Genomic DNA, 18,613 nt, shown 5'->3' with positions numbered 1-18,613 from the left:
GTGAAGGAGGATAGGAGAGAAAATCTAATTTGCTCAAACTCGGGCCTTAACCCGTTCAAAAAGTTGAAAAGTCAATCTTCTTCAAGTTGTTTATTACGAAGCTCTATGGCTTCTCCACTCCACTTGGGTTCGAGCATAGCAAGCTCATCCCAAATGGAAGAGAGTTCAACAAAATAATCTCTTATAGTCATCTCCCCTTGAAAAAGGGTTAGCACTCTCTTTTGGAGGTAATACTTATGGGACAAGTCCCTAGAAGTATGTATCTTCTCAAGGTACTCCCACGCTTGAGAAACCTTTTTAAACTTTATAATATTGACATTAATTCTTGTCTCAACGGAGAAAAAAATCCATGACAAGATCTTGAAGTTCTTTCATTTCCCACTTCTCATGTTTTCCACTATACTCCTCAAGAGCCTTAGTTCTTTCACCTCCCTCAAGAATTTTGATTTCGCCTTCTTTAATCAACGTAATTTTAGGCTCCTATTCCGGAATCGAGCCTTTAACGTAACCTCAGAGCCCTTTTCCTTTAATGTGGGCTTCCATATTTTTGGCCCATACGTGATAATTGGAGCCATTTAACTTGAAACCAAGAGAAAAATGCGAGTCTTTTTCACCCATTAGAGAAGTAAGATGAGAGAAAATGAGACGTACCACAATAAGATTTTAAATCTTATAGTAATTTTCTAAAATATTGGACGGAGAGGAGTCTTTACGCCAATCACCAAAAAGTTGAAGGCACACTTTTTGAGACACTCGATATTGTGAAGAATGTCACAAATTTCTTTCTCCAAGCGACCTTGCTCTGATACCATGTGAAAATCTCTATAAAAAGAGGCTTTGTGTATACACACAATGCTAGAAACACAAAGGCACAAAGGAGAACTCTCACAAGTGCACAAAGGCACGGATACACATGCACAAGAGCATAAAAAATATCAACTTCAATGTATTGGGTCCCAAAAGGGGCTTTACAAAAACATAGAAAAGCTAAAGGAGATCACCCCTATTTATAAGTAATGGAGACATGGGGGGCTCGAATACATATGTTGGAGGCCTTCCAACGATTAGAAATGTAACCGTTGGAGGGGGGCTCCAACGTGTGTATTGAGGGTCCCCTCATGTCACATCAGTCCAAAGAAAGAAAGAAAAAACAAAAAATACAAAAAAAGAAATTGAAAAATAAAAAGAATTACAAACATATTCTCAAGTGAGAATATGCATAAAATACGTGAATTTACATAAATACCCTTATCAGGTTTGATATATATATATATTTAACAATGCTCCTGGCTGGGGAGCTCTGCTTGGTGGTTGCATAAACCATGGTGATGTTCAGATATAGGTGAGAGTGCTAGCCAGCAGCTACCTGAAAGAGAGCCTTCCAACAGTGTGGCATACGTGATGCTGTCTAACATTATATGCCAATTGGGATGAAATTACTCAAATGAGAATGATAAGGAAAGATGAAGGGCAAGGAGGAGCCTGGATGTAGCTTGAACGAGGTTAATGGCATCACCCATGAGTTTCTGGAAGGAGATATACCCCAGCCTCCCTTGGAGAAGATGTAAGGAGAAATAGCATACAGATTGAGGTTGCAAGGATATGTACCAAATAGATCTCAATTGTTGCAAGACAGAGAACAGGATGATGTGAAAGAACTGGCTCTGTATCTTAGTGAAAAATTGGCAACTGCTTTCAGGTTGATCACACCATCTGGCATGACACCCATTGGGATTGTGAAGAACCTTCGCATCTGTGGCCACTGTCACTTAGCTACCAAGACCATCTCTAGCGGTTATCACAGAGAGATACTTTCAAGAGATTGATACCGGTTTAATCATTTCAAAGGGGGGGCATGTTCTTGTAATGACTGTTGGCGAGTAATCTTAATTAAAATGCAAAATAGAGGTGTTAGGTCTTATTAAAGGTGCCTCAGGCCTTCTAGTTAGTAAAGAAAAGACCATTTGTGTTCCCTTCAAAGTTTCACCAGATCATACTAATATTGTTTTGGCCTTATCTAGCTGGACGCAAGGCAAACTTCCTTTGAAATATCTTGGCCTTCCTTTATTTCAAGGGCGTCTTACATCATGCTTATGTGACCCTTTAATTCGGAAACTACAGGTTCATGGAATAGCTTTTATCAAAGGCAGGACGAGTGGTTCTCATTAATTCAGTTGTAAATTCCATTCCTATTTATTGGATGATGAGTTTTTACTTGCCTCAGAGAGCTATGCATTCAATGGAATCCATCATCAGAAAATTTCTTGGCAGAGTGATAATGTCAATAAAGCTTGTTCTCTTCTCAATTGGAATCATGTTTGTTGTCCTAAGCGAGAAGGAGGTTTTGGCATTCGTAGACTCTGGGATATGAATCTTCGTCTCTTATCAAGGCTTGCCTGGCTGCTGGCATCCAAAGCTGATAATACATGGTGTGGTCTTATGAAATTAAATACCTTTGGAAGGAATCTCTTTGGTTGTCTTGGACTCTCTCATGGGTCCTGGGGGTGGCGTAGGATAAAAAATTGTTTGCCTTTGATTCAACAGGCTTCATCTTGGACCATTGGAAATGGGAGTAACATTTACTTCTGGTATGTTACATGGTGTGGTAATTTTACTCTTATCTCCCATGTGTTTGCCAATCTCCCTAATGCCTCTTGTAGAGAGTGCTGTGGAGTTAAACTAGCAGATTATCTGGATAGTACTTGTTATGATCATTACATTGTTAAGGACATTGCTATTCCAATTTCTTCACAGTTGAAAGTTTTAATTGAGCAAATTCCAAGAGACTCTGATAAGCAAGATCAATTAAACTGGACCTACTCTCATTCATTCTCCACCAAGTCAGCTTGGAACCTCAAAAAGAGGCATGCTAGTTACTTCAATTGTATAGGTTCATATGGTGTAAATTTTGTTCCCTTCTAGCTGTAGTGAGATTGAGGATTGCAATTTCAGGTAGGCTTTTAACCTTGGATAGATTGAAAACACTAGGTTTGCCTTTGAAAAATCGTTGCTTCCTATGTCTCAAGCAAGAAGAATCTATAACCCACCTTTTCCTTCGATGTAGTTGGATAGTAACAATATGGAAACAGGTGTGTTCTCTGTTTTACAGAACTTTTATGCCCAGTGATACTTCCCAAGCTCTTCAGAGATGGGGCCAGACGTTTTTTTATCAGCAACAGATTTATGTGGCTTGGCTTGTTTCTTTTCAAGTGGTTGTGCGGCAAATCTGGGAAATTAGAAACAAAGCCTGCTTTTAGGATTCCTGTAAATCTAAGATTCTAAACACATGCTACTGGTTGATGTGGTACACGTGATCACATTTTACCAATTATTCAAGACATCAACCATTCTATTTCTCTTGAATGGATCCATGCTGGAGGCTGGTGTCCACCTCCACCTAATTGGCTCAAAGTTTTTGTTTACAGTTTCCTTCGTGCCACATAGAGCGCCAGATTCACCATTAGGGACCACTCTGGCTCCTATATTTATAGCTGGTTGCTTTTCTAGACCGAAGTGGCGAAGCACAATATTTGCCATGAATGGGATTTGTGACTTGAATTCATCGAGGATATTCCTTCTGAGTATCAAGTTATAATTGAATCCTCCAGATTAGACGTTATTAAGGCAATTTCTAATGCTATACAGGGGGAAAATTCTCTTCAGGAATTGCATCCTGCAGTTTTGGGTAAACTCTGTGGTTTCAGATGCATTCAGTGTACCTCGGCATCTAAAATCAACAATTATGTGGCTTGGAATCTAGCCAGGTATCCCTTGCTTGGTATAGCTCAAACATGGAAAGATAAGCCTCCTGGCTGGTGTCCTCTGTTTTTTTGACTCTTTTATGTAATGCTCTCTATTTCTGTTATTCTGGTAGGGGTCTGCGTAGATCATAGGAGGCAAACTAACTATATACCACTACATTATTCTTGAATTTTGGAGCTACTTCATGTACATTAGTTGGCCTAGAATGCCAATCCCTGGCAGCTGCTGTCTCACTATATTCAAGCACCATCACGTGTATAATATGAGTTATGGGCAACAAATCATGTATGCATTGGGGTCTCCTTCCTTTTCCATGGGTGATTGGACTATCAATTTAGTCCAGATGACACTCATTCCATTCAAATTTACAACGATCCCACTCGATTCCTGAAACATGTAGCATTGGTCCTGATAAACCCAATTCATTGCTGTCTTTCCCCTAGCAAAGCCTTCTTCTCAACTTGTTATGAAAAGATGGGATTGTATGTCATAAGCTTTTGCCATTTTCCAAATTACCCATTAAAAAATAGAGTTTTTCTACTCCAAACACATAAACACAATGCATATAGTCTCATCAATTGTTCCCAAATTTGCCCAAGTTTCCGATATATCATGTCACTTGGATACCTGAAAAACAGGACTTATGGAGTGATGGTGGAGAAAATTGCAAAAGTCTGCAACAGATTGAAGGAATGGAATTTCAAGAAGGTAGTAAGGTAACTAAACAAATTTAAACACTCCATTCCAGTTCAACACATATACGAATCAAAGAATTAAAATGATGCTATCAAACATCAAGATCCATGTGTCTAAAGAAATGTATCTTGTAAAAAACAAAAGATTCACCAGAAAAGAAATCTAAATGAACTCATCACACTCGAGCAATCAATAGCAACAAGATGAAAAGGATCACTTACCTCAATCAATTAATGATCATCGTTTCCCTTCAAAAGAATCATCACTAGAGTGAAGAAAAAGGGTAAAGAAACCTAATAGTCCAAGTTGACTCACACAAAGCAACAATCTACATAAAAGGGAGAAAAAATTGCAAGGAGCGAATCCTTCAATTCTTGATACTGAAGCAGAGGCGAGGGAAGCAAGGAAAATTATGCGCAAAATCTCATCAACTTGCATTATGCATCCAATACAGAAAAAGAAACATAGACATGTACACATCTGGATGAACAGAGCCACAATTACAGTAAACAACAACAACAACAACAAAGAAAGAAAAGAAAAGAAAAGAAGTGCAAAAACTACACCAGCGATAGGAAGGCGACAACATGAGAACAAGATCAACACGAGAGCCACTGACACCGTAATTCTTCGTCGTCTATACACCGAATCGGATCAGAGGAAAAGAAGAAACCTTTGCTTTCTCTTGTTGTTCTTGGGACGGGCGGCGGCTAGGGTTCGCGCTTGTTGGAGTTGTAGTCGACCACTTCGGAGTCGGTGACGGAACGGGAGTGCTGGACGATGGAACGGCCGATGGAGTTGATCCAGTCCTCCTTCTCCTTGTCGGAGTCGGCGATGAAGTACATGGTGTCAGAGCTGGTGGAGATCTCGAAGGCGAAGGGCTTGTTGAGGACGTCCTCCGCGCCCTTCACGGTCAGGCACGTCCCCACGGGGATGACGCCGCGGGGCCTGGACGCCCTCGTCACCTGCGACTCCTTGAACCAGAAGACCTTCCCTCGCTTCAGCACGAACCACCGGCGGCGCCACGTCTTGATGTACTCGCCCTGCTTCATGAGCCACCCTGCCCTCTCCGGGCTCGCCCAGAACTCCACCCCGTAGTCCTCCTCCCGCCCCCATCCCAGCACCCTCAACATCGCTGCTCCCTCTTCTCAATTCGAGGAGAAAGAAAGACCGGGGGGGGGGGGTTACTTACGCTTACACTTTTTCCCTAAAATTCTTTTTGATTAAAAACGGACCGGACCAGAGCGGTGGCAATGCTTTGTGTCATCTCATCTCCTTCACACACCTCATGTCATGGGTGAATTACCAAACCACCCTTAACTACTTTGCTAATTGGGATTTGATGCGAAACAGTTAAAAGGATCCAACCCGAAATCCATTGGTCGGATATCCGACCCGTTTATATCCCGACACCGCGTAAAGAAGGCCTTCTGCCTAACCGATACTCTCCCGACCCCAAAAGCGGACTCGGAGAAGGGCGGGACGCCTGAGTCTACGTTCCTTTCTCGGCGTCCAAAGCCCAAACTACAAACAGCGAAGGAAATCGAGGGATCTTCTTCGGACAGGGGTTTCTGAGTGTTCATGGTGAACCCCTACGCCAATCGGAGTTACAGATCGAGGTAATCCTCTCGAAGACTTTCAGATGATCGCTTGTTGCTATTCTCTCTCTCTCTCTCTCTCTCTCTCTCCTGATTCTGATTTAGATCGATGGTTCCGTGCAGAGAGGGTCTGAGTACGAGGGCCACCGCCTCTTCGGACGAAATTCAGTTGAGGATCGACCCGATTCACGAAGATTTGGACGACCAGATCACGGGGTTGCACAAGAAGATCACCATGCTGAAAAGCGTGAGTGATTTTTAAATTCTACAATTTCTGTTGTGTTTTTTGTCATCTTTTCGGTATAATTACTTGAATTTATAGGCTTCTCACGTTCAAAACACCCGGCGTGTACTCTGGATAATTTTTTACCTTCCCGCCCTCTCTTTCCCTTTTCGGCTACCATTTATCATCAGGGTTTCCTTTGTGGTAGAATTATGCGTTTGACTTATTCCCTTGTGGAAACCTTTATGAATTAGTTATTGGATTCTCCCCCCACATTTCGTCTCCTTTTCTTGTCTTTTTTCTTCTCGTCTTTGATAACTCTGTGGAAACGTCCGCTTCTGTTTTCAAGTTGGCCGGGAGAGGAATAAGAAAATACCTTTTTTCATGCATTTAGAACAAGCAAACAAACAAAAAATAATGATGATGCATGGTAACATCTTAAAATTTAACACGAGATTCCTAAAACAATAGCATGAAATTGCCAAAAGGAATTAATGTATGAGTTTTAACTGGAGACCGAGTAGAAAATGAAAATAAACGGTGCAACATCTAATGAGCTGATTAATAACTGTAAGCAACAAATAGAAAGTAAAAATTTGCACCTAGAAAAAAGAGGGTGTTTGAGGGTTTTTGTTAGGATCATTGTGTCTATCGCACGTTAAAGGTCACTGGGCATGTATCTCATTCCCACCCATAAACAGATGAGAAATACACAATGAGCCTATAAATGTCCTTAGGGTTGCCCTGAGTTTGCAATCCAATTAGGTTGCCTAATTGCTGGACTAAGCAGCCCAAGGAGTCCAGGCAACTAGGTGTAGCCTCAGCGAGGCCCAGTCTCTCATTTAACCATGTAGTTTCAATGCTTATCTTGTACCTGTATCCCCAAAGTCCAAATGTCTACTTTAACATATACATTTCAGCTATCTCTCTATTTTCTTGCCCTTGATCATGTGTAGCAATTATTTTTGGATGTATATTGTCTCGGGTGTGGGTTGATCGCACGTTGACCACAGCTGGTGCAGCGAGACCCGTGTCCTGCCGCATCGGGTGCCGCACCCGCAAGGTGCGTCAGGTTATATGAAGAGTACGTGTGACATAGCTTTTAGGAGTTTCTCTTCAATGCCAGCACTACTGCTTTTCTTGTCACCTTGGTTTAATAGTGAGCATAAAATAGTACCATGTGATATGCGGTCTATAGATGGTATTGCAATTATTTAGTTCTCTTTCTTATCATATATGGGTAGGTTACTCGTTATTTTTTAATGCATTGATGTCTTTATGGTGTTATAATTGGTTACACATGCTTGAGAAGTATGTTTCTCTTCCAAATTGTCTTGACAATACACTGAGGCTCTGAAGCCTTGTATTTCTTTTTTCTTTTATTTGTATTGGAGTTATTTTACTAGTTCAATTCTTTTTTGTGAACTTTACTTCTTTTTTTGCAGGTAGCCCAAGAGATACAATCTGAGGCAAAATTCCAAAATGACTTTATTAGTCAATTGGTAATTTCAAATATCCACTCCTTTGTATTAGTATGCTGTTCTTTGCTTGGAAATGATCAATTTTCATAACAAGTATAAAGAATTTCTCTGTCCTACAAGAGAGCTCTGCGGCATCATTAACATATACTCCTGTGGGAGTGAAAATTCATATCCAATTTGGCTTAGCTGAATTTTGCAACTTTTATTATTGTAGAAATGGATGATCAGTTAAAGCACAGATTTTAAACTGTGAGCTGCATATGCTGAAATTTGGTCAGTCTATTGAATTGTCACATAAAGCCATCAAGAGGAATTTCTGGCATTCTGCAGGCCTAAGGGGTGCCAGGTTGTTAGAACTTGCCTTAGAAAACTCAGATGAGAAGGGCTTTCAATAATTCCACCCACCACAGACTCTTGCAGTTGACTATACTGGCACTAAACCAGGTCTAGCCACTTCATTCCACCGGTTGACCCATTTAATGTATATGGAATCACTTAAGACATCCGTATGTAAATTGTCTTAGTTATTTGACAGAAACCAGGTAGATAATTGTATCTATCCTTGCAAAAAATAAATCATCAGCCTGTAGGAATGTAATATTCATCATTATGGATAACAACAACAACAACTACGCCTTCATCCCAAACAATTGGGGTCAGCGATATGAACCAAAAAAGAAAATCATTTTGGGTCTTCCACATGAATCCTTTTCCTCCAATCATTTCTATCCAATCCCATGTCCTCGGTGAGGTTCAAAGCATTCATATCCTTTCCTATCATCTCCATCCAAGTCTTCCTAGGCCTACCCCGACCACTTTTAACTAATATATTTTCCCATTTCTCCAACCTTCTAACTGGAGCATCATTAGGCCTTCGCCGAATATGTCCAAACCACCGTAAAGGATTCTCTCGCATCTTATTTTCAATGGGTGCAACACCTACCTTCTTACGTATCTCCTAGTTCCGAATCTTATCTTTTATTGTATTTCCACACATCCATCTAAGCATCCGCATCTCAGCTACACTCATTTTTTGAATATGATGTCTCTTGGCAGCCCAACATTCCGTACCATATAGTAAAGCGGGTCTAATAGTCATCCTATAAAACTTTCCCTTCAACCGCAATGACATTCTACGATCGCACAGCACTCCAGTTGCACTTTTCCATTTCATCCACCCAACCTTTATCCTATGATTTACATCTCCATCAATTTCTCCATACTTTTGAATAATGAATCCCAAATATTTGAAATAATCATTCACCGGTATATCTTGCTCACCAAGCTTCACTACACTCTCATCACTACTTCGTTGCTTACTAAACCGACATTCCATATATTCAGTCTTACTCTTACTCAACTTAAAACCTCTAGCTTCCAATGTCTGTCTCCATAATTCTAACTTAGCATTAACCCCAGCTCTAGACTCATCAATCAAAACAATATCATCAGCAAACAATATACACCACAGTACATTTTCTTGAATTGATCTCGTAAGCTCATCCATCACTATCGCAAATAGGAAAGGGCTTAAAGCAGATCCTTGATGTAACCCAACCGTTATCGGAAAATTGGTTGTCACTCCTCCACAAGTGCGGGCATTGGTTACTACTCCTTCATACATATCTTTAATTATACTAATGTACTTGAGAGAAACACCTTTCTTCATCATTGTCCACCAGAGAACGTCCCTAGGTACTCTATCGTATGCCTTCTCTAAATCAATAAAAACCATATGCAAATCTTTGTTCCTCTCTCTATATCTTTCAATAAGTTGTCTAAGAAGATGTATAGCTTCCATAGTTGATCTTCCAGGCATAAAACCAAATTGATTCTCCGATATCATGACAACCTTCCTCAACCTAGACTCAATCACCCTCTCCCAAAGTTTCATACTATGACTCATGAGTTTTATACCATGATAGTTTGTGCAATCTTGTATATCACCCTTATTCTTATATAAAGGCACCAAAGTACTCTTTCTCCACTCATTAGGCATCTTATTTGTTCGCCAAATCAAGTTAAAAAGATTTGTCAACCATTCTAAACTTTTCTCTCTCAAGCATTTCCAAGCCTCGATAGGTATACCATCTGGGCCAACTGCCCTTCTTGATTTCATTTTCTTCAAAGCATCTGCAATTTCTTTCTTTTGAATCTTGCGCATGAAGTCACGATTTATCTCATGAAAAGGAATGGAGAAGTCTCCAAGATCTTGAGCATGACTATCATTAAATAGCTTATCAAAATAATCTTTCCATCTCTCCTTAATCTCCTCATCTTTGACTAAAACCCTTTGCGTTTCATCTTTGATACATCTAACCATACCCAAATCCTTCGATTTCCTATCTCTCATCTTTGCAAGCCTATAAATATCCTTCTCGCCTTCTTTGGTATCCAACTTGTCATAAACCTCCTTATATACCTTAGCCCTCGCGTTTCAAACAACTTTTTTAGCTTCCTTCTTTGCTAACATATACTTCTCCAAATTCTCATTATCACGACTCTTACTTAGATTTCTATAACACTCTCTTTTAACCTTAATAGTTAATTTAACATCTTCGTTCCACCATGATGTATCCTTACCTAGTGGTGCACCGCCTTTAGACTCACCCAATACCTCCTTAGCCACTTTTCTCATGACACCCGCTATCTTATTCCACATTGATTCTGAATCCTCCTCGAGACACCAATCAACTTCTTTAACTACCTGCTCTACAAACATTCCTTGTTTAGCTCTTTTCAGTGCCCACCACTTAATTCTAGGATCTATCCTATGTCTATCCCTTTTGCGGCATTGTCTAATTCTAAGATCTAAAATTAAGACTCTATGTTGTGTAGCTACACTTTCTCCCGGTATAACCTTACAATCGATGCAACAACCCCTATCTCTCTTTCTAAGTAGGAAAAAATTTATCTGACTCGTATTAATCCCACTTTTAAATGTTACTAGGTGAGACTCCCTCTTCCTAAACCAAGTGTTTGCTAAGATCATATCATAGGACAAATAAAAATCTAAAATCCTTTCTCCACTTTCATTTCTTTCTCCTATACCATAGCCTCCATGGATACTCTCAAATCCATCCCTACTAATGCCTACATGTCCATTAAGGTCACCGCCGATGAAAAGCTTTTCTCCATAAGATATCCCTTGTACTACTCCATCTAAATCTTCCCAAAATTGATGCTTAATGGAATCATCTAAACCTACTTGAGGTGCATAAACACTAATAATATTAATAATATCCGTACCTAATACTAATTTAATAAGTAAAATTCTATCACCCTTCCTACGGACCTCAACTACATTATCTATAAACTGACGACTCATAACAATCCCTACTCCATTCCTATTCCTATTTATTCCTGTATACCAAATCTTATATCCCCAAGGTTCTATCACTTTTGCTTTCTCACCTACCCATTTGGTCTCATCAAGACATAAAATATCAATCTTTCTCCTACACATAACATCTACTAACTCTACATCATTATGGATAAGTAACTTTAATTATTATAATATCTTTCTTATTTATGTGTAGGAGAAAAGAGTAAAATATAACTAATTATAGTTACTGATTGAAATTTTAGATTACAGTCAAATTGTAACCGGGGTGTTCAAATTACCAACCTAAGCAGAGATTCAGGCTGGTGCTGCCTCGGCGCTCTACACAGGTCTTCAATTCTAATCTCAGCTTTTCAGTCTGGATATGGACCTCTCTCTCTCTAATAAAGTTCTTAGAACAAATGTGTAAAAGAGATTTTGGGACTCAAAACCCTGACCATTTGAAAGGGGGAAGGGCCTTAACCACCACCTTGCTTTGTTCCTATCTGTAGGATCCTGTTGTCTCATTCATCTGTGTCTGCTTCCTGAGGAACTTTGGTAATGAAGAAAGGTAGGTGCTTATGGCTGATTTGTGAATGAATCATGATCCTAGTTCAAATGCTACAATCAGAACCTATGTCACATAGATGCGGGTGCGGCGATATGACGCTTAAAAAAACTTGGGTGCGGGGATGCGGGTAGGGTATATATATATATATATATATAATCTTTAACAGTTTTAAGTTAACACTAATGAAATAAAAAAAATTATCATATCATTGATTCGTCATACATAAATTCATGCAATAAATCAAATTAACAATCTACAATTATTTTTCCTCATCAATAAAAAATAACACCACACTTAAATCAACCTAAATGTATTATGGCTACACTAAGTGAATTAAGAAATAGAAAACAATCAAATACGTTAAGCAGAAAAGAAGTAAATTATACTAATAAAAGTAATTAATATACCGATATAAGGAGGAGAAGGAATAAGAAGAAAGAGAGGAGATGGAAAAGGAAGAAGAAGAAAGACAGGAGGAGGAGAAGGAAGAAAAAGAAGAGAGGAGGAGGCGGAAAAAGAAAAAAAAAAAGACAGGAGGAGGAGAAGGAAGAAGAAGAAGAGACCAAAATGGACTCGGTTAAAGTTGATTGAGTCTATTTTAGACAAATATAATCTGGATGAGGGTTGACTGCACTAGGTGCCGCACCCACATCAACGAGGGTGCACTGGCCTAAATGACAAGTCCATGTGACTTAGCTTAGAACGTGCTCCCAACCCATATACATGGATAACACATCCTGCAACCTAGGGGCATGAAAACATTTATGAAAATATTTATATGGGTATATGTGAATTGAATCATTTAATGAGAATGCTCTTGAACTATGTCTAGGATCTTTTTTCCTCCTGAGTGTGGTGTGTGACTGTGCATGCATGTGCATGTCTATGTGTGCACACGAGTGACAATAGAGTGACACGTGCTGACAAAATTCCCTAGTGATGATGGCCTAAAGTCACATACTATGGCTTAGTAGCTAAGGTGGAAGTTCTCGTACTAGCACACGTAGTACTTGTGTAAGGTTCAAATGAGTCTTCAGATCACTGGGTGTAATACCCGTGAATTTTACCAGATAAATAAACTTGAATTTATGTCCTTGAATTGCTACAAGGATACTTTCATTGTTTTAGCTAATTGGATCTCGGATGTCCTGTTCGGATCTTTTGGATCTTCGATAATTGGATCCAGATAAATACCTAATAGTAGATTTTAATTTTTGGTTCGGATCCTTGATATTGGAACCTCGATATCATGGCTAGATTTGATATTGGATCAAAAACTTATTATGTGGATCTGCGAATTTATAATCAGATCTTAAAGGGGAAAACTTTATATAGGATCCATAATAGTTTATTTTGGAGCCATATTCATCTACTGAAGGTTTGGATCCAAATTACATAATTTGGATCCATAGTAAATTATGGGGGATCCATAACACGGTCATTGGACCCAAATAAAATTTTAATTGGGGTTACATTCGAAAATTAAAAAATTAATACTTTAAAATCTAAGAGGAGATCTGGATGCACAGGGGCCATGCTACAGTAGTTGACTGGCATTTAACTTCTGGACTTCTAATCATGCTTAAAGGCTTGTGATGGTGGTTTCTTGGGTTGAAGGTTACCTAGCTTTCTGTGTTGGACTTGAGGTGTAATTTTGTCTACATCACAAGTCATTCTGTTGAATGAATTTTACTTGCTGAGATATGAGAATGTCTAAATGGCAAAGCAAGCAATTTTGACCCCTGAACCTTTGTAAGTGTTGCTTTCTTTCTTTGGTGTTTAGCTACTAATCTTTTGCTTGTTTTAGAAGCAAGCAGGCAAATGTGTTTGGACGTATTTATCACCACGTGGAATTGCTTAGGTCATGACATGAGCTGTCGCTGTTTCTAGGTGCAGAAATCATGGAGGTCTTAGTGCTTATTAAAAACACTGACAATTTGCCAAAGCTTAATATGATTGTTCTTTTCCATCATCTGATTGAATACAGACCATTGTTGAGTGTATTTTGATAAAGCAGCCCATGTGTTCTAGGTTCAGGAATGGATGTAGTGGGATATGGTTCTGTGACTCGCTTAAAGCATTCCTTCTTGTGTTATCTTGGTGAATCAGATAGTTCGTTTAATGTATTGTCAGCAATATTGCTTTAACATTCATCCTCGTCTTATGGACAACTTAACTCTTGTTTATGTTCTGCCCTAGCTAACTCTCTTGTTTTGTTTTGCTCTTCATTCTTCTGTTCTCCACTTTTATGTTACACGCACACATGCTTGCACACTCGCATATACACACACACACAAAACGGGAAAAAAAGAGGTGGCTACATAGTGTTTGTGATGCCATCAGGTTTTATTTTGTTTATGAACAGTGTTTCTGTTTGGTTCTAAAGGATATTTGAGAACTGCTGAGTGCCTTGTTGCAACTAAATTAATGAGATCAAGGAATGATTTGGTTTTTTATACCTTGATTGCTGTTTGCAAATCATGTGTCCAACCATGGGACAGACTTCCCTGATAATGTTCTGTTTACTCTTGAAACAGCAAATGACGCTTATTAAGGCTCAAGCAGGAGTGAAGAATAACATGAGAAGATTGAACAAGAGCATTATCCAGCAGGGCTCAAACCATCTATGCCATGTCATTCTGTTTGTGTTTTTGTGTTTCATGGTTTTTTATTTGTGGTCAAAGTTTTTGTGAAGGTTAAGTTCTGGGTCACTGGGAGCCAAAATGCTCCAAATTATGCCACCCCAAGGCAGGCTTCTGATGATATGTTATAGCTTAATTCACAGGCTGTAATGCTTGCTGTAACAGGCCGTTTTACTTTAGTGTATATGAATTAGTTTTTATTTAATCTGTTAGTCAGTATGATACTATGATTCCTTATTGTTGACATTTTGCCCTGAAGTTTGCTTTTTTCCCTTTCTCTACTTCCATCTTTACTTTTGGTTTAGAAGTTGAGCACTTTTAGTGGGCATCAATCATGGAATACTTGTTTGGTGTTCAACAATGTTGAAGTGCACGTCAAGGCAAAAAGAACTTCACTACTAGCAGTTGCTGCAGGGATTTGTTCTTCTTTCATTGTCCATATTGTAGAGATCATAAGTTGTTACTTTTTGAGAATATGGTTCATCTTTAACCACTGAAACAATGGACGGTGTGATCACTAGGATTGAGTTTTGATACAAGATAAAGTTCAAAATCAAACAAAATTATGGTTCTTATCTCATTTTGGACCATCTTCCATGCATAATTGTCATTACCAACAATTATGAACTGGAGGTGATTAATGGTTTGTCATTTAAGATTACAAGGCTAAACTATGAACGAGTTGTTTTAGGCTGGCGGTATGATTTTATGGAAAATTTCTAAATATTTGTAGGTTAGCTTTGCAGAGATATTAACTAGCCTGTTTAGTATCGTCCACCATTAAGATGGTTCTTTTTTTTTCTTTTAAAGGCAAGCTGGGATTAGGCAGGCCCCCACCAGTTATTATTCAACGTAGGTTGAATAAAACTAAGCAATGCTGAAAAGATTCTCTTGGACGGTATGGGATCTGCAATTATTATTTAGTCGTGGGACTTGTTTGGGCAAGTGTGCACCCTGCTCGCACGTTTTCTGCTCCATGTTCAATCCATAGCAGGGAAATGAAAAATGTTGGGTGTATTGGATATTGATGGATCTGTTGTATCTTTGGTGTGGGTGGTGGTGGTGATAGTGGTAGGCAGCCTAAAATTCATTATAGGTGAAAAAACTACAAATATTAAGGATTCTTTTATTTACCCCTCCTTTTTTTTTCTCTCTTCCTTTTTCTCTTTGTTGTTTGGCGCCTTTTAGCTCTTTCTTTATTCTAAGCAACATCTCCGGATATACCAGTTTGCCTTTCAAAATAAAAAAAACCTCTGGATATATTGGGAACTTTTGACTTGGGACTTTTAAGTCGGTGGGTAAGCCTAGTGGTGTTCTCAGATTCTACTTTAGATCTTGGTGCCAAGTATGATGAACGTTTAGAACTTTGTTGTTTTTTTTGTGGTACCTGATTGGTGCTCGGATGCTGCATAAATCTACACTCTGACTCTCGAATAGTAATTAATGCGTAGAACTTGACATCTAACAGTCTTGTCTATGTAATGAGATAAAAAGAAAGTGAAAAACGACCAACAGGGTTGGAATCATTGAATGCATAACGTGTTGCGAAGCAGGTTATATGTTCACCCCCCCAGCAGGAGGTTAGCTACATCTCATGTTCGGGGGTCCCAAAGAGCACCACGTATGTAAGCATGTGTGTCTCGTATCCCCATGTTTGTCAGCATTAATTAGCGTTGGAGTTTGATGCAATTGCAAAGACTTAAGTGCCCTCTCTTTCATTGGTGTAAAAAAATGACGATTCTAGAAAAGGAGTGGTTGTAAAGACTTAAGTGTCCCGAAGATGATTATTTAAGACCCAGTTTCTGCACTGTAGGATTATCTGAGAAAGAAATCTCCCCTGGAGGAGGCTATGAACATCAACCCTCTCACTCTCTCTCTCCCTTCTCTTTCTGCTTCTGTGCACATCCAGCAGAAGATCCTACATTACTCCATCAAGCACCGACTGACCTGCACATTGACTGTTGTGGAGCCTGATTCAGAGTTTTTACCCTTACAGGAGGAAGGTTTGGGGGCTCCTCCCAGCGTGGGTAACATCATTCAACTAAATGAGTTGTAGATCCTGATTCAGAGTTTTTACCCTTACAGGAGAGAGGTCTGGGGGCTCCTCCCAGCGTGGGTAGCATCATTCAACTTGAAGAGTTGTGGAGTCTGATTCAAAGTTTTTACCCTTACAGAAAGGGGGGTCTGAGGGCTCCTCCCAGTGTGGGTAGCATCATTCAACTTGAAGAGCTGTGGAGTCTGATTTAGAGTTTTTACCCTTACAAAAGGGGGGTCTGAGGGCTCCTCCCAGCGTGGGTAGCATCATTCAACTTGATGAGTTGTGGAGCTTGATTGAGTTTTTGCCCTTATAGGAGGAGGGTTTGGGGGCTCCTCCCAGCGTGAATAGCATCGTTCAACTTGATTCACAGAATAATAGAGGTATGGTTTTTAGTTAAAATGAGGAATGAAATGACAATAGAAATTGTTGAAAATTTACAAGAATAAACTAGACTCAATAACGAAGACACCACTTTTTACGGATTTGGAATATGACTTCCGGTTAAGGAGATATGGTCCTGACAAGTTGGTCCTAATTCGGGCAGCGATTTACAACGATTTGCTTACTGAATAACACTACAAATCGCTATAGTGATTTACGGAAGACACTACAAATCGCTATAGTGAGATCCAACAATACTATAAATCGCTGTGGGGTTCGTTGGAGACCCAAAAATACTATAAATCGCTATAGTGATTTGCGGAAGATACTATAAATCACTGTTGAAAAGCCGGATAACACTATAAATCATTGTGGGCTCGTTGGAGACCCAAAAACACTATAAATTGCTATAGTGATTTGCGAAAGACACTACAAATCGCTGTTGAAAAGTCGGATAACATTATAAATCGTTGTGGGGCTCGTTGGAGACCTAAAAACATTATAAATCGCTATAGGAAAGCCCGATAATACTACAAATCGTTGTTGGAAGGCCCCCAAAAAAATTGGTTCAGATGGCACTGCCCCCCGAGCCCCCGCCAGGGGTGCCCCCTCTCCCCCCCCCTGGACCCCCGCCCGCTGACCCGCATGGATCCGCGCCGGGGGGGGAGCCCCCGAACCCCCTCCTGTAAGGGCAAAAACTCTAAATCAGGCTCCACAACTCATCAAGTTGAATGATGTTACCCACGCTGGGAGGAGCCCCCAAACCCCCTCCTGTAAGGGCAAAAACTATGAATCAGGCTCCACAACTCATCAAGTTGAACGATGCTACAGTCAGTCGGTGTTTGATGGAGCAATGTAGGATCGTCTGTTGGATGTGCACATAAGTAGAGAAAGAAGGGAGAGAGAGTGAGAGGTTGATGTTCATGGCCTTCTACAGGGAGAACTCTTTGCCTCCCTTGATTTTTTCTCTAGAGAGAGAGAGAGGTTTTTACAGTGTTTTACGGAGAAAGAAGAAAAAGACTTTGAAGAGTTAACATCATCCTCAACTTTCTGGATGGAAGACATGTTTGTCCTTTTTTTGAACTATTTGTTTTTTCTTTTTTGAATGAAGGGCATTTTTGTCATTTTCTCAAATCATCGCTTTATGAGAAAAATAGCAAGAAAGGGTACTGAAGTCTTTGCAACCACACCAGACTCCAATGCTAAGTGATGTCAACATACACGAGAATACGAGCCCCATGTGCTTGTATACGTGGTGCTCATTCAGACCCCCAAACACAGACGTGGGATTCAGTGAATCATCGGGGGAGAACATACACCACCCTCCCATAACGTTGCCACCCTTACAAAGAAAGTTTATGTGAAAACTGGTCGAGTCTCTTGGCAGGATGGCACCATCTGTGGTTTGTTGCATGGCGACTTGCTGTGCAATAGCAATTACCTACGGTGGTCATATTTTACGGCATCCGTCAAATATTAACGCGATCTTATTGTAAGTCGTTAAGTATTTGTGAGGTTTTACCTCAAGTTGGCAACACTTAGAAGTTGGCAGAGAGCAGAACCAGTGAGCACGATCCTCTTTTTTTTTTTTTGCATTTCAAGAGGGGAACAAAAACCCACTACCACCACCAAGAATGTTGGCCATGCATGCACCAACTACCTCCCTCATGGCATTGAAAACAGTGAGGGTGCATTAGGTCTTGACTTTTGTACCAAAACCCACCTCAAAGTTCAAACCATGCACAAAGAAGTATCTATATATAGCGCGCTCGCGCGAGAGAGAGAATAATGCAGCCCCATCTTTTATACTCGAGATCCCCACGAGTCATGAAGAATAAAATACAACTGAGAGGTTCTCCTTCATTGCCGTTGTGTGATACTGAAATCCCACCATTAAAC

At 39.9% G+C, this 18,613-nt stretch overlaps 2 protein-coding genes and 1 pseudogene across 3 annotated transcripts; 2 read left to right on the top strand and 1 right to left on the bottom strand.

Moving 5' to 3' along the window:
- Window positions 1-1,463: 1,463 nt before the first annotated feature.
- Window positions 1,464-1,826, top strand: LOC149821520 (pentatricopeptide repeat-containing protein At1g59720, chloroplastic/mitochondrial-like). Its single transcript, XM_089981962.1, has 2 exons — window positions 1,464-1,564; window positions 1,700-1,826. Exons 1-2 carry the CDS (start codon window positions 1,464-1,466, stop codon window positions 1,824-1,826), a joined length of 228 nt encoding a protein of 75 aa, XP_089838088.1.
- A 3,045-nt stretch (window positions 1,827-4,871) lies between these two features.
- Window positions 4,872-5,652, bottom strand: LOC149821519 (pleckstrin homology domain-containing protein 1 pseudogene; annotated as a pseudogene). Its single transcript, XR_016426485.1, has one exon. The product of XR_016426485.1 is annotated as a pleckstrin homology domain-containing protein 1 pseudogene (transcript).
- Window positions 5,653-5,922: 270 nt separating this feature from the next.
- LOC149821518 (bet1-like protein At4g14600) lies at window positions 5,923-14,522 on the top strand. The gene is made up of 4 exons (XM_089982440.1): window positions 5,923-6,077; window positions 6,180-6,303; window positions 7,725-7,781; window positions 14,191-14,522. The coding sequence occupies exons 1-4, from the start codon at window positions 6,040-6,042 to the stop codon at window positions 14,344-14,346; spliced, it is 375 nt and encodes a 124-aa protein (XP_089838566.1). The 5' UTR covers window positions 5,923-6,039; the 3' UTR covers window positions 14,347-14,522.
- The last annotated feature ends 4,091 nt before the right edge of the window (window positions 14,523-18,613 follow it).

Source organism: Nuphar pumila, chromosome 12 (assembly GCF_984573655.1).
Source record: "Nuphar pumila chromosome 12, dmNupPumi1.hap1.1, whole genome shotgun sequence".
NCBI classification, from domain to species: domain Eukaryota; kingdom Viridiplantae; phylum Streptophyta; class Magnoliopsida; order Nymphaeales; family Nymphaeaceae; genus Nuphar; species Nuphar pumila.
The sequence above is the reverse complement of the archived record's forward strand: the minus strand, read 5'-3'. Positions and strand labels throughout refer to the sequence as shown.

What these genes read in the sequence shown, in the direction of transcription:
- LOC149821520 (XM_089981962.1), top strand. Translation starts at nt 1,464, where the DNA reads ATGAAGGGCAAGGAGGAGCCTGGATGTAGCTTGAACGAGGTTAATGGC. An exon ending in CAGCCTCCCTTGGAGAAGAT is followed by an intron (nt 1,565 to 1,699) that starts GTAAGGAGAAAT and finishes AACTGCTTTCAG; the next exon opens with GTTGATCACACCATCTGGCA.
- LOC149821518 (XM_089982440.1), top strand. Translation starts at nt 6,040, where the DNA reads ATGGTGAACCCCTACGCCAATCGGAGTTACAGATCGAG. An exon ending in AGATCACCATGCTGAAAAGC is followed by an intron (nt 6,304 to 7,724) that starts GTGAGTGATTTT and finishes CTTTTTTTGCAG; the next exon opens with GTAGCCCAAGAGATACAATC. An exon ending in ATGACTTTATTAGTCAATTG is followed by an intron (nt 7,782 to 14,190) that starts GTAATTTCAAAT and finishes CTCTTGAAACAG; the next exon opens with CAAATGACGCTTATTAAGGC.